The sequence below is a fragment of the Sorex fumeus genome, unplaced genomic scaffold, assembly GCF_029834395.1.
Source record: "Sorex fumeus unplaced genomic scaffold, SorFum_2.1 ptg000014l, whole genome shotgun sequence".
NCBI lineage: Eukaryota > Metazoa > Chordata > Mammalia > Eulipotyphla > Soricidae > Sorex > Sorex fumeus.
The window spans coordinates 25,091,668-25,105,616 of NW_026606071.1; the positions used below are offsets into that span (position 1 = coordinate 25,091,668).

At 42.2% G+C, this 13,949-nt stretch overlaps 1 protein-coding gene across 3 annotated transcripts in view; it reads right to left on the reverse strand.

Moving 5' to 3' along the window:
- Positions 1–1,150: 1,150 nt before the first annotated feature.
- KLF7 (KLF transcription factor 7) overlaps positions 1,151–13,949 on the reverse strand; it is a 95,509-nt gene continuing 82,710 nt past the window's right edge. For all 3 annotated transcript variants that reach the window (XM_056111566.1, XM_056111564.1, XM_056111565.1), the window contains one exon: positions 1,151–7,441. In XM_056111566.1, the coding sequence (XP_055967541.1) occupies positions 7,390–7,441 (52 nt within the window). In that variant the 3' untranslated portion in view covers positions 1,151–7,389. The remainder of the gene's footprint in view (positions 7,442–13,949) is intronic.

A 13,949-nucleotide genomic window follows, 5' to 3' on the forward strand; every position in this document is an offset into this window, starting at 1 on the left:
GTTATGAGAATTCAATTGTTCATGGAGTCAAAGAAAGAACTGAAGAAACAGAGCCCGAGTGCCATGTTTGCAGACTTGAGGTCAGTGTTTGTCATTGCAGCTCCTCCTCAGTGACCACTGCTGCTTTGCTGCCCAGCTTACCTGTCTGCTCCAAAGAGGTTGTGGCACATGTGTGAACATTTTAGAAGTATTTTCCTGGTCCCTGAAGCACTTTACTGCTTTCTTTAAATTTTATTAAGTGGACAATAGTCACACTGGACTGTTCTTCCAAACCCATTGCTACCCTACTTTCCAGCTCTCCATGACATTGATACCACCATGTTTGTACACATAAGTGAGTTTCTGTTTCAAGGTTCTACTTTTCTTGGGAAGTCAGTGTGTAAGGGACACTGGGAATATAAACTAGCAATGATACTCTGTACCTTTCTCCTTACTTGGATATGCTTTCCTAGAAGTCATATGTAGGAGAGATTGTAGTGAATGTTCTTTTCAGTTCAAACTCTAGGCCTTTTACCTGCTGCTTCTGGCGACTTTTATCTGCTTCTACCTCCTTGTTCTATGTGCAGCCAACCAAGTGTCTCCACTTCTGCTTGGATACCTCTTCCCCACTCTGTTATCAACCACTCCTTCTAAATAGAATTCTCTTACCCCTCATTAAGTTCTTCCCTTTAACCTTTGTCCTTCATTCTTTCTCCACAAACAACTCCAATACAATCCAAAGGCACATTATCACAGAACAGACTTTCTCTTTCTTGCAACAAATAAAAAATTTCCATTAGGCCTCTCCTAATCCCCTAAACAACATCCCATAATCCACCTCGTTCTAAAATATTGCTTTTCATAACCTCCAACCATTTACTCCCCTCTCCCTTCAAATAAAACTGCTTTCGATGTTTCTTCTTTGGGCATTGAGCTACCTCACTGAGACCATAAAACACACACACACACACACACACACACACACACACACACGCACTCAGAGCCAACTTCCCGACAAAGAAAACTGACCTAATACAATCTTTCACCTTCTCTTTCTCTGATAAAGAAAACTCGCCTGATGAATATACAGATTCATTGATGTCTCTGAGGATTTTTTTCTTCCCGGGGAAATGAGCTAAGGAAAAATATAGTAAAACATTCCAAGGCCAAACACATTCTACTGTTTATTACACATATTACATTCTTAAATAAAAATGCGTCACATAACATTTTTTGCATAGATATCTTACAATATACCAATTTAAAAAAGAATTATGAAACAGACCAGTAACAAAAATAAATTTTTTCTTCATTAATAATTTTGTAACATGAACATACCACCATCATATAATACAAATAATAGTTTGAAATCTTAAGACTTTTGTACAGCAAAAAAACTTGACAAAGTAATATATTTATATATATATATATATATAAAAAGCTTAAAAAAAATAAAATGTCAAAAAAAGGCATAACCGAGGGCTATAAGACTGGGTACTTCTGTGATATATTATAAATACCAGAGAAGGCCTGAGAGAATGTGAAGGGGGAGGTGGGGGAGGGGCGGGGCTAGGAGTAGGGCTCTCCAAACACACTTGTTAGACACATCTGTGGCAAAAAGAAAATGTATAGTGCAAAAATAAATTTCTTCACGCCAACTGGTAGGAGGAGAATGGAGAATCGAAAGAAAAGTGGTAGTGACTGGGATGTTTTTTGGCGGGCACAGGGAGGGAGGAGATGACATGACAGAAGTTTGGGAAGAATTTGGGGAAAGAAAAGGGGAGGCTTCAAAAACATGAAACATTTATTTTTGCCTCTGTGTTAGCAAGGAGATCTTGGCCATAACAGGTGTATTTTTCCTCCCTGGAATGAAGCAGAAGTGAAAGGTAAGGAAATGAAATGAAGTCTCGGTATAGACAGGAAATGCATGCGGGGTGGGGGTGGGGGTGGGGATTGAGAACCAGCCAATGAGCCCCAAAGCCTTTCTGGACTTAGATTTACAGAAGTCCTTCTGCCTCCAGTCCCAAAGGCCTAGGATTAAAATGTCCCCTCTTCCCACCCCCCCAGCCCCTCCCTCTCTGTGGAACTCCCGTGTGGTGTCAGTATACTGGCGATTAGAAGCATACATCCCCCCCAAAGATATTAGGCACTGGTGGCTACTCCTCTTAAACGTCAGTAGCCTGTTTTCCTTCTGCGAAGGTACATTAGGTACAGATGCACGCGTGTCTGGGCGTGTGCACACATACCACCCTCATTATTCTGACGTGGGGTCCATTTTATGGCAGTAGACAGAAGCTGGAGTCAAAGCAATTTACGATTCCAAAGCTCACAGTTGCAAAAAATTGTATAAACAGTCCCCAACAAAGAATGTTTCGACCTTCCCTCCTGACCATTGAGAGGGAGCCCTATTTGAAAAGAGTATCTAGTTTGGGATTTCTGCGAAAGGACGGCCTGGATCCCCCTCTCTCTTTCTCTCTCTCTCTCCATTTTTGATACCAGTTTCCCGAGGACTTGTACATAAATGCAAAACACCTGAAGAATACAGTACGATACTGGATGGATGCATGCAAGAAAGTTAATCGCAGCTTTTTACTCCCTTGTCTGGGATCTATTAGGAACTAACAGAGGAGATTTCAGAGAGTGTTAAAAGCAAGAGAAAAGCCTCTTCTGTTAGTCAATCATGGGATTTCACATGGACAAGTCATTTTTACTTCCTTGGACACATTTCTGCGGTTCTATCTCAAGTATTTCCAAAGACCCTCACTGAGGAAAGGAGGCCACTGATGTACACATAGGCCAGTGCTCCTGTGTTTGAACTGAGATATCACCATGTTTACGGAAATACAATCCAGACAGAGAATGCCAATTCTCTCCTCTTGGCCCACCCCACATTGGTCAGGTGGTCACTTCTGAAAAACAACAGAAAAAGCTTTCAGAAGCCCATTGGAACCACATTTGACTTTATGAATGTTTCACTCTGGCAAAGATCTGGGCGCTAAACTGTTGCCAGAGAAATGCAAGTAATCCAAAAGATTTTAATTTTTTTCAGAAAAAGGAGCAACAAACCCGATTTTTGCAGCTAAATGTACTCCTTCTCTCTTTTGCTTTCTGTAATACCAGTAAGTGCAAAAGAGAAAACAAAACTACTTTGCACTGTATTTTATATTTTATGAAGCAACTTCCATAGAGGAAAGTATTTGAAACCAATAAAATGAACCACTACATTTTGTTGTTCTTGCCGTCTGAATTCATTTCTTTTGGTTTTACCATAGGATTCAGAAGTGGAGGTTCAGGAGTTACAGGTGAAATATGCCAAACACACTGAAAGAGTCTCCATGAAAATCCCATTTATTTCCTCTCTGATCCAAACAGACATGGCTCATCCGGAAGCTTATCCCAAACTAAAGTTCTTTAAAAATCTTCTCTGGCTTTGAAATTCAAAGAAGATTTTTAGAAAAAAATAGTTATCAGTTCTGCTATTCATGCATGAGGTTGACTGTCTTTTTACCCTGTTATAATCAGGCAATCCAAGATGTAAAAAGGGCACAAGAGGTGCAGGAGGGAAGGAAATGGGTATTTGAAGAGCTTGGCAAGAAAAGCACATGGAGAGGAGGAGAAGAAATGGTCAGCATGAAATTCACCTTGGGGTCTCCAATATTTGTATAAAATGCAGCTTTGTGGAATCCAAGCATTTTCTTTTCTGGACATAATACTCATCACCACCAGGTATGAGGCTGGGCCAATTAACCATGAGTAGGTTAAACATTAGTGGGGCAGGGAGCCAGTAGCTAGGAGCAGCATTAAAGTTACAGGTTTCCACATCTTTGACTTACAGCCAAGTGGTAGAGGAAAGAAGTACAACTTGAAATTATATTAAAAAAATATCAATGGCTTAGAAACACTTTTTTTCTATACATCAAACTCTGAACCCTGGATCCAGCGTGCTTGAGAGGATAACCACAAGAAACACCATGCCAGATTTCTCCTTTATAAATAAATCTGGGATCCCCTGAAATGTTAGGAGGTAACAATATTAGTGAGAAAGCAGTTTAATATGTTTCAAATGTCCATTCAAGCACTGTTTTCAATAACCTGTCCTCTTGGGAGCAAACTCTCTTCCTGTTATTTCTCGCAAAGCCTGTTCACACGAGCAGGCTCCCACCGACCATCTCGAGGAGTTGGGAGAGATGATCGGCATCTGATGACTGACGACCAATCTGCTTCTAAACAATGTGAGGGGCTACCCCTGCTCCCATGGATAGGACTGGTTATCACTCACAGGTGTCAGCTGGGCTAGAGAAGAACCGTTTCCAAGCCAGACATTTAGCACCCACCAAATTCTCAGGCCAAATCGCACAGTCAACAAAATGACTCTGAAGCAAAAGCAAGCCCCCCACCCGTCACGGTTCACGCACCCTGCTCTGCCAAAGGTCAGGAGCAGATTACAAAGGACCTCCCTGATACAGAAGAGAGAGGAATTACTACACATTTCAGACACTGATGAGGACTAAAGAGCCTTTGTTCTGCCACATTCAAATGAGATCTGTTTAAGACCACAGATGACAACAGGGAGCAGACAAGCAATGGTTACTCTTTTGCATTCTTTTTTTTTTCTTATACTTTCTTTTTAATAGAGTCTTGCATTGGTCAGTTCAAAAATTAAATTAAGTATTCTAAACCCTTAATAATAGTATTTCAAGAGGCAAGAGCAGCTCCAGCTGGGGAGAGAACATTTGTAAATCGTGGCAGCCATGGCTAATGCCATCACTGGCGTGTGCGTGCGTTCATGCTGGAAGCTGCTATAGAAAGGGAAATCAGGAACCAACAAAATCTGGGGTATCTAAAGTTTCATCTAGTGCACTGACTGGAGGTGCCACAGTTTAATACAGCTGAGGTTCAGGATCCCTCATACATCCTTCATCCAGAAAAGATGCACCACACATTCAAATATAATCCCATGGTACGCCCTGATGGACTGGCCACAAAATGCACTCAAATGCAGTAGAGAACTACAAGATTGTCAGCAAGCAGTGCTCCAGAAATTGTTTCTAAGTCATGTCTAGTTTTAAATCTTTGGAATAAAACTGATTTTTAATACCCTCCAAGTAACATATACATAATTGCCTCTGGCAAGTGGGCAGATTTTGTGAGTGTGTGTGTATGTGTGTTTTAGGGTAGTTTTTCACTTTTTGTTGTTGCTGTTTTGTTGTTGCTGTTTTGGTCTACAGTGAAAATTAAAAAAAGGAAAAAAAATAAAATTCTATGGGCAAGACCTCAAAATGCCCCAAGTGTCCAATTGGCAGCTACAGCATTTGTGATAAGGAGACTCCTTCACCCTCGGACGAGTAGTTTCAACGTTTCAGTGAAATCAAGGTTGCAGAGAGCTGAAAAACCAAATGCCAAGCATCTTGAAGGTTGCTGTCATAAATGCATTTTCTGATTATTATTTCTTTTTAAAGACTTCAGTTTTGCATCCCAAATAGGTGTGGGGTGGTATTTTAACAGTCAATGAGTCAAACAGTCAGAGGAGGGCAGAGGGGAGCCAGCTGGTAGGAAGGAGCAGCAACCATGTTCGGACCAAATGCCATTTTTATTTTTGAGACGTGTCTTGAAGGGATGGTCCCAGAATATACAGAATATACAACCTGTCCTAATAACCACCCCGCTTGCTTGCATAGGCCATTGAATGGTCCTAAAGGCAGTCTTTGGAGTTGAGGCCAGTGCCAGCTAGCTACAAATGCGGGTAGAGACTGATATTGGATGTGTATGGGGGTGGGGGGGTATGGGGGATAAAAAGTGAGGCCTGTCCCCCCCCTCCCCTTGGAGTCAGCTTGCAGAGAAAATGGGAGGCCTCTGTTGATCCTAGGTGTTCTGAGTCACAAGTCATGGTGGGCCTAGCCAGAAATAAAAAAACAGAAACGTCTCTCTCTTTAGACAGGCCATGAGAGAAACATCTCAACCCTTTTCCTTTAATGGAAACCCTTTGTTCCTACGGTGGCCTTCTGAATCGTGTTTTTTAACAAGGAGTGGGGCAATAGGAACTCGGTGGGGATGAGAAAGGAAGAGAGAATGATGGTTTTTGAAGCCACTAGACTTGGGAGGCATCCTCAGTGTTCCCCCACTCCTGGAAAGAGGGATATATTTGGCTTTTTGTCAGGCACTAACCCAGAATTAGGTTAAGTCTGCAGCTGCCCTTTGAGACTAGCAACATCTATGCTGAAACAGGTTCTAGGGGAGCAATGACACACAGCACAGGGTCGATCGCTATGAGCTGAGGTCATGATGCCTCAAGGAGGTTGAGAGAACTGTGATGTTCCATCTGATTGGCTGCTTCGAGAGCTGGACATCCAGGTGCCGAGAGAGAGAGAGAGTCCTGGAGAGGTTTTAGTCCATGGAGAAAAGATAAAACATTTAAGCTTCCAAATAAGCTTTTCAAGTTTTCGTTAGCAAAAACAGAGAGATTAAAAAGAAAAAATCTAGCACTGGCAAGAAGGGATATACTGTGACTTATCATCAAGGACTTTATTCTCTTGGCCACTTTGCAGTCATGCTAGAAGTTTCCAGAATCCCTAGTGCATATGGTGTGCAAGAGTCAAAAAGTAAAAAAAGGAAACTCCTCCCTGGAGAGTGAAGTCTAGAGAAATGCAGGCCAGAAAGGTGTATGGTGTAATTCCAGAGTCTGCCGCCGCTAAGGCCGTCGGTTATCGACTCGAAAGATCTCAAGAGTACTAAGAAGAACCAAAACCGATCAACAGTTCTGTGAGGAAGTTGGACGCACGGAATAGTAGGACTTTTCACACACAAAGGACAGATAAACCAAGAGTTAATTTTGGCTACCAAACTGCAATTTGGTTTTTCTAGGTCACTTTCCCCCAACTATTTAAAAAAAGAAACATTAGTGCTACACATATGCAACTTTAAGACGTTGGATTCTCCTATCAAGTTGCACTGAGAAGCAAGTTAAATAAGCCCCTCTTACTGCTGTCCACCTGCAGAGACGTCACATCCATTTTCTTTGATTTCCATTGGCAACAGCGGGAAATAATTCCAATAGTGCTGAAGTAAGCAGCCAGTCTGCCTTGCTGAGTTCACCTGGTTTCCTTCTGCTTTGTCTTCCACCATCTGGCTAGGGCAAGGCATAAAGAATAGACGTATATATTTTAAATATAGCTGAGTGCATGACAGTGTGTGTGTGTGGGAGGGGGGTCTGAGAGTGCGCTTGTGTCGCTGTGGGTGTGTGTCTGTGTGGGAGTGTGTGCACGGAGGTTTGTAAGTGAGAACTTTCTTCTGCGAGGCAACAGGTTCCCCCGCCTGAAGTCCAGCCCCTGCCTCACAGCATTTCCTCAGACAATGGCCGATGCCTTGGCAACTCTGGCCTTTAGGGTTTTTTGTTTTGTTTTGTTTTGTTTTTTAGATATGTCTCTTCATGTGGAGGGCAAGATGGTCAGACCTGGAAAAACACCTAGAAAACAGAAAAAAAGTGTGGACATTAGAGAGGTTCCCATCGGAGAACTCATCTTCTATCACCTTCTACATATGATTTAACTCCCTTAGAGACCATTAGGGCTGGAGTGATAGCACAGTGGGTAGGGTGTTTGCCTTGAATGTGGCTGACCCAGGTTCGATTCCTTCGTCCCTCTCAGAGAGCCCGGCAACCTACCAAGAGTATCCCGCCCGTATGGCAGAACCTGGCAAGCTCCCCGTGGTGTATTTGATATGCCAAAAACAGTAACAAGTCTCACAATGGAGATGTTACTGGTGCCCGCTCGAGCAAATTGATGAACAACAGGAGGACAGTGCTACAGAGACCTTTAAAATTTCAGTCCTGAGCTTTACATGGAAAGCTCAGAAATGTTGCTTTTAATACTTAAAGGTCCATCAGATGTTCTATATTAAGGAAAAGAATGGAGATGAGAGGACATGTATGGCCTAACATGGAGGCATGTACTAAGTATCCTCTCCCCAGCCCCCAATTCTCTAGTGAGATCCAGTAAGATCTAGGAACATCTTTACTGAGTAGCCACATCCTGTCTGTGTGGTAATGAAGTTTAGGGCAGGGTCACATAGCAAACGGGGAATGGAATCTGGGAAAGTCTGCAAGCCCTATTTTCCAAATCCTATCTCGATACATATGTTCCACTACTGAATGCTTTCCTCGGCCTCAAAATAGATGTTGTGTGTGGGGTGGCCCAGTGAGGAGGTGTCTTCATCCTCTTTCCTTTCCTCTGACTCTGCTGGAGCAACAACTCAGCTGTGTTCTCGTTGAGTGGGGCTGAACCCTCCCTAGAAGGCAGAAGTGATGGCCTTAGGGCTTATGAGTAACATTCACATGGCTTTTAGCCAATGGGAGCAAGCCCTCAGTGGACATTTACTGCAATTATTGGAAGGAAGCAAAGCTCTTGTACTAGTCACTAGATTAAAGCTTGAAGTTGCTGATACCCCCACTGCTGGTGGGGAGGAGCTGGCTTGAGAATGAGGTCAAGAGGACAATAAAGTAGAAAGAGAGGAGTCTTTTTTTTTTTTTGGTTTTTGGGTCACACCCTGCAATGCACAGGGGTTTTGCACTCAGGAATTACTCTTGTCGGGTGCTCAGGGAACCATATAGGATGTTGGGAATAGAAGCTGGGTTGGCCACGTGCAAGGCAAACACCCTACCCACTGTACTATTGCTTTAGCCCTGAAAGAGAGGGGTCTTGAGGATGACAACTGAGAATCTGATGCAACCATGCCTTAAGACAAATCTAATTTTGCCCTTTCTTGGTACTTTCTTGAGTTAATAATTACCCTGTGAAGTTTATACCAGTGTGAGTCAAGTCTGTACCTTGTAACTAAGAGAGTGGGCATTCCCATATCCCTACAGCCCACAATGTAAGATTCTGGCCTTGGGGCTTATGAGTAACATACATAAGCCCCCACCCCACCCCACCCCACCCCACCCCCACTAGAGTCCTTCTTAGCTTTGGGTGCGTGCTCCCCTCCTGAATCTGGCCACTCTCCTACCTGAACGAACACTCCCAGAATTCCTGTTTGGAACATGAGCAAGATACCCTGTTCAAGTAAGCAAAATTTCCTGTTCAGTGCAGGATTTCCCTATGTTTGCTCATTCTTAAAATAGACAAACAAAAACCTCACCCTTATCCCCTGACCCCGACCTTCTCTACACATTCTGTTTGTGTTCGTTTCTTAAATAGGCACATATGCAGGACAGCACCTCCCAAAATGAAGCAAAACAGAACAAGATAAAATGAAAAACACAAAAGAAGGGAGGAGAATAGTAGTAGAAGACAATCTAATCCAGTAATATGTGAACTACTACTCCTTTTATTTCAGGCTTTGATTTTATATGAACAATGTGTCTGGATAATTTCATCTAAGAAGTTACTAGAAATAGTGAACGATTTTCTTTAAGAGCAAGTACTTGATGTCACTACAGCCTACAGGAATTTAGCATTTAAATTGCCCAGTTGTGCCCTGTTCTAACAACACATTCCATGTTGCCCACATCCTATTCTCTTCCCTTCTCTTGCTCTTTTATTCATCTCAATAGAGAAAACAGATAGAAAATGGAAAGTTCCCTTCGTGGGTATCCCTCTTTTAAAATCAACCTTTTTAGAAGAACCCCATAAAGAAGGAACCATTCTTCCCGCTACACCACCCAAACCAGGAGAGATGTTCATTAAAAAGAGGCAAAGTCAAGATTTAAACCTATGTGGTATGATTCCAGGACCTATAACTTTAGCCATGTTTGATTTTTTGGTAAATAAGGGAGAGCTGAACTGACAACTTCAGGAGTTTGCAGTAGGTAGAATAACATGCCCCTGCCCCCTGCCCCCTGCATTGCACACACCTGAAATGTCGAATCTAATTCAAGAGAAATTATGAATTTGTTAGCTTTCAAGGCAAAGGTGATGAAGTTAATTTGCTAATCAAATGACTCAAAGAGAGAAATTATTGAGATATTTAGGTAGGTCCGATGTCATCAACAGGACCCTGAAAAATGGAATGGGGAATTGAGTGAACCAGGGATAGATATGCCAGCATGAGAGGGCTCCACAATTTTGATGACTGAGAAACGAGGTCAGAAGTCAAGGAATGTGGGCAAGCTTTTCTAGATGCTAGAAAAAAATTTCCTGAAAGGTCTGTTTGATTTCTCATCTAGAGAAATGTATGAAATTTACTTTTTGAAACTAAAGACAGTCCCGCATTTGTGGCAAATGGTCACCGCAACAACTTGGAAATCAGTACACAAGTGTGTCTGGTCAGATCTGAGTAAAAGTAAAAAGTTTCTCACTTTTTACTTTAAAAAGTAAAAAGTGAGAGACAAAGCAAGCACCAAACCCTGCCTGACCTTAAGAAAGACACAGGGTGTTAGTTTCCTATTTTGCTACTTTATGTTCCCCAGATGAATGCAATCTCTCTATGTCTGTCCCTCTCTTTCTGACTCATTTCACTTAGCATGATACTTTCCATGCAGTACCACTTGTATACAAATTTCATGACTTCATCTTTTCTAACAGCTACATAGCGGTGGTGGAGAATGGGCACAGGTGGAGGGATGGGTGTTCGATCATTGTATAACTGAAACCCAAGCACAAAAATTTGTAAGTCTACAACTGTACCTCATGGTGTTTCACTAATAACAATTTAAAAGAAAAAAAAAGACACAGGGATTTGTGATGACAAGAAGTGATGTAGAGATCTGGGGTGGGCAGGGGATGAGGGAGAGTCAGACACCCTTTTTCCCATCTTGGGGGAGGGGGAATGGACACCTTCCACCCCCCACTTATTTCATGGGAAGTTACAGGAAAATTCATGAAGTAACCACTCAGAAATGCATGTGTTCTGGATATTTATTCTGCCTCTTCCAGAGGTCTGTTCTACACTGAGAATCCAGATATATATGCACAAACACCTCTTTTTACCCCTCAGGTTCTTTCCCCCACCAAAAAAACGCAAATTTTTAACATGGCATGAAATGTAATTATACTTCTCCTGAATCAAATAAGCATCAGTTGTTCAAATTCTAGAAAGATTATGATGCTTAGAGTTAGACAAGTTCCCAGGCTACTGATGTTTTTATTTAAATCCAAAATACCATTAGGGTACTCAGTCCTGATTAATTAATTTATTAAATTATATGTACTGAGCATCACTTAGGAATAGCAAAAGGCAGCAGACAAAACTCAGCATCTAGAAATACAGAATCAAATAACTCTACGGGTAATATATCCTGAGTGAGTATTTATGACTGTACAGCAGTCAAATGACCTAAAATAAGGTCTTTGATAATTGAAATTTATTCATTGCAGAGAATGAAGCAAATAATTTTGTCACTTCTCTTGCTTATAAAAAAGGCCCACTGATGTTACCTGAGCATTAAGTCAACAGCAATCTTCTAAAGCATCAAAAGGCTAGATACTAGCAGCTAATTCTTATCTCCGTAAGTGGGTTGACTCAAGATCAAAGTTCAAAATACCTCCCGTAAATTGCCCACTATGTCTGAGGTGCTACCCTGGCAACAGTCTCGCTGGCTGGAATCAGACAGAGTTGGGAGAACAATGGCTTATGCATCACCGCTAGTGGAAACAGAATTGTGTTTACAATCAGCAGCAGTCTTCTGTTCTCTGAGCTAAGGAACCAGGCTCATTGCTCTAACAGCTGGTCACTTAGAAGGCTGCACTATTCTGTCCGAAGGTTAGGAAAAAAAACAGCTACCTCGCTATTTTATCATCCAACTGAACCTGAAGCCAGAGGCCAGAAAGTCTGTGTCTTCAGGGATCAGGCAGCGAGTCAACTGTAAGAAACTCATGACATTCTTGGCCTATCTGATTCCACCTTTGAGAAGTCACGAAGAGATCAGATTCTTCTATAATAGGTAGCAACAGAATAGCAGACTGGTACATGGCTAGGATAGACTGCATTCACATTGGCGAGTGTAGGGGGACCGTTGGAAATAGGTAGGAATGCAGTCATGTGAGTCATGTGGCCATCACAAAATTATGGTCACCAGGGCACACAAGCCCAATAGTCATCAGATTTTCTTTTTTTTTTAAGACAAAATCATAAGCACAGACCTACTGTTCCAACGAACAATTTTAAATGTGAGCAAAACAACCAAAAATTCACGAATTTTTAAAATTTGCCTTAAGGACAAAACAAGATTTGGTATATGCTTAAAAGAAAGAAAATGACAATTCGGTTCCTGGAAGAGAATGGTTCTCATATTGTAAGAGGCAAGAAGTAGGTTTCTTATGATCATGTACACATGGTTCCAAACGGAATCAGTGGCTGATACCCTCTGTTTCTGCAGGAAAAAGTCTTCCAAGGAATGTCGATTCCCTTGTCATCCCGTTTGTTCCTTTCTTCTGCTTTAGGACCACTTCAACTCCCCAATCCACCTCCCAGACCTGCTCTATTCTTAATAAAAATACTTGCAATTGCAACACAGGGAGCTGTCAGTCATAAGACATCAGGGAGAGTCCATGGCCTCAGTCTTCTGACACTGTTTGAAAATGCACTCTTGATTGTCAGTGCTGCAAGGACTTTGCACTTCCCCCAGTCTTCCTCAAATACCATGGCAAAGAATTTGTCATCATCTACCCAGCTAAGTGCAAGCTCCAGAAACCAGTGGGTTTTGATAAAAATATGAAAGCAAAAGACAAACCAAATTCCCCATCTCTGACAACTCCTTTAAAATATTTATACAGATAAATTGCATACATGAGCAGATTTGATCCTAACCTAATAACTCCTAGCTGAGGAGAGAAATATTAAGTCTGGCCATTTTCTCCCCAAAGAATGCTTGGTCCATTTCTAAGAACTATGGGTATTCACTCTATAGTGTTCAGTCCACCTTTCCAGATTGGGTGACTATCCCGCTATATGAATTCCAGAGGATTCATCTTTATTCCCATTGATATAATGCTTTCCCTCAAAGAACTGTGGGTCCCCATTCTTTATTTGTAGCTAGGGCTAGCGTGCAACGTAGAACATGATATTGCATTAGGAGTTGAGGGAAGATCTTTGCTGAGATACAATTTGTAGAACAGCTGTCAATCCACCAAGTTCAGGGGCACTTCTCCATAATGAGAGCAAAATTTAAAACCATTCAGAATTCCAGGGTAGCTGAAGAGAACTCCAAAGAAATGAGAGACAATAGCTCCTTGAAGGGTACTTCCTCCGCCTTGGGGTGGGAGGTTATCTCTGAGCTCCAGGAGGCATAGGGTCTTTATTTAGTTCTTTAAGAATGAAGATAAGAATAAAATAGCCTCTTCAGGAAGAAGGGGGAAAAAGGAGGAAAAACATGAATGCTCCTTTATAAGCATCTTAAAGGAGCACCAAGCCAACTGGCCACCCATGAGACTGCCAGGCTCTCTAAACAAACAAGAACTCCTCCAGCAGAGAGAGGAAGGCCTGGTGAGAGGGAGGGCCAGCACAAGGATTGGGGGAGACAGGATGCTAAAGCAAGATCGCATTTCCTCCCGGGGGAAGGCCAGGCCTCTGCGGACATCCTGCACCCGCCTCCTGCCATCCTGCGAGCTTCGGGCCCAGCCACGGAACCCTGAGGCTTTCAGGGCTTTTATCGTATTAGAAGCATTTTTCTCATCATAACTGAGACCTTTAGTATTGCATTAAAAAGATGGTTAATTTTCTTAAGCTTCCTTTTAAACACAGAAATAGGATTAGAAGGATAACACGCTCAGATGCAAGCCCATTATTTGATTATGTCTAAACCTAATCCTGCCTTCACCTTGGCCTGCAGAGCCTCCATTTTGGGGTTTATTGGTTGATAATGCCAGGGCTGTCAGATACTATTACTTGTGTAGAATCAGTTGCTACGTGTTCTTTCTTCCACTCTCAAATGCTGAAGGTTTGAAATTGAATTACTGCATGAATTCTCAAAGTCTTGCCATCTTTTAGACCTTTGTACCTATTTTTAAAGGAGAATGGCTCCGACCCCCACCCCCACA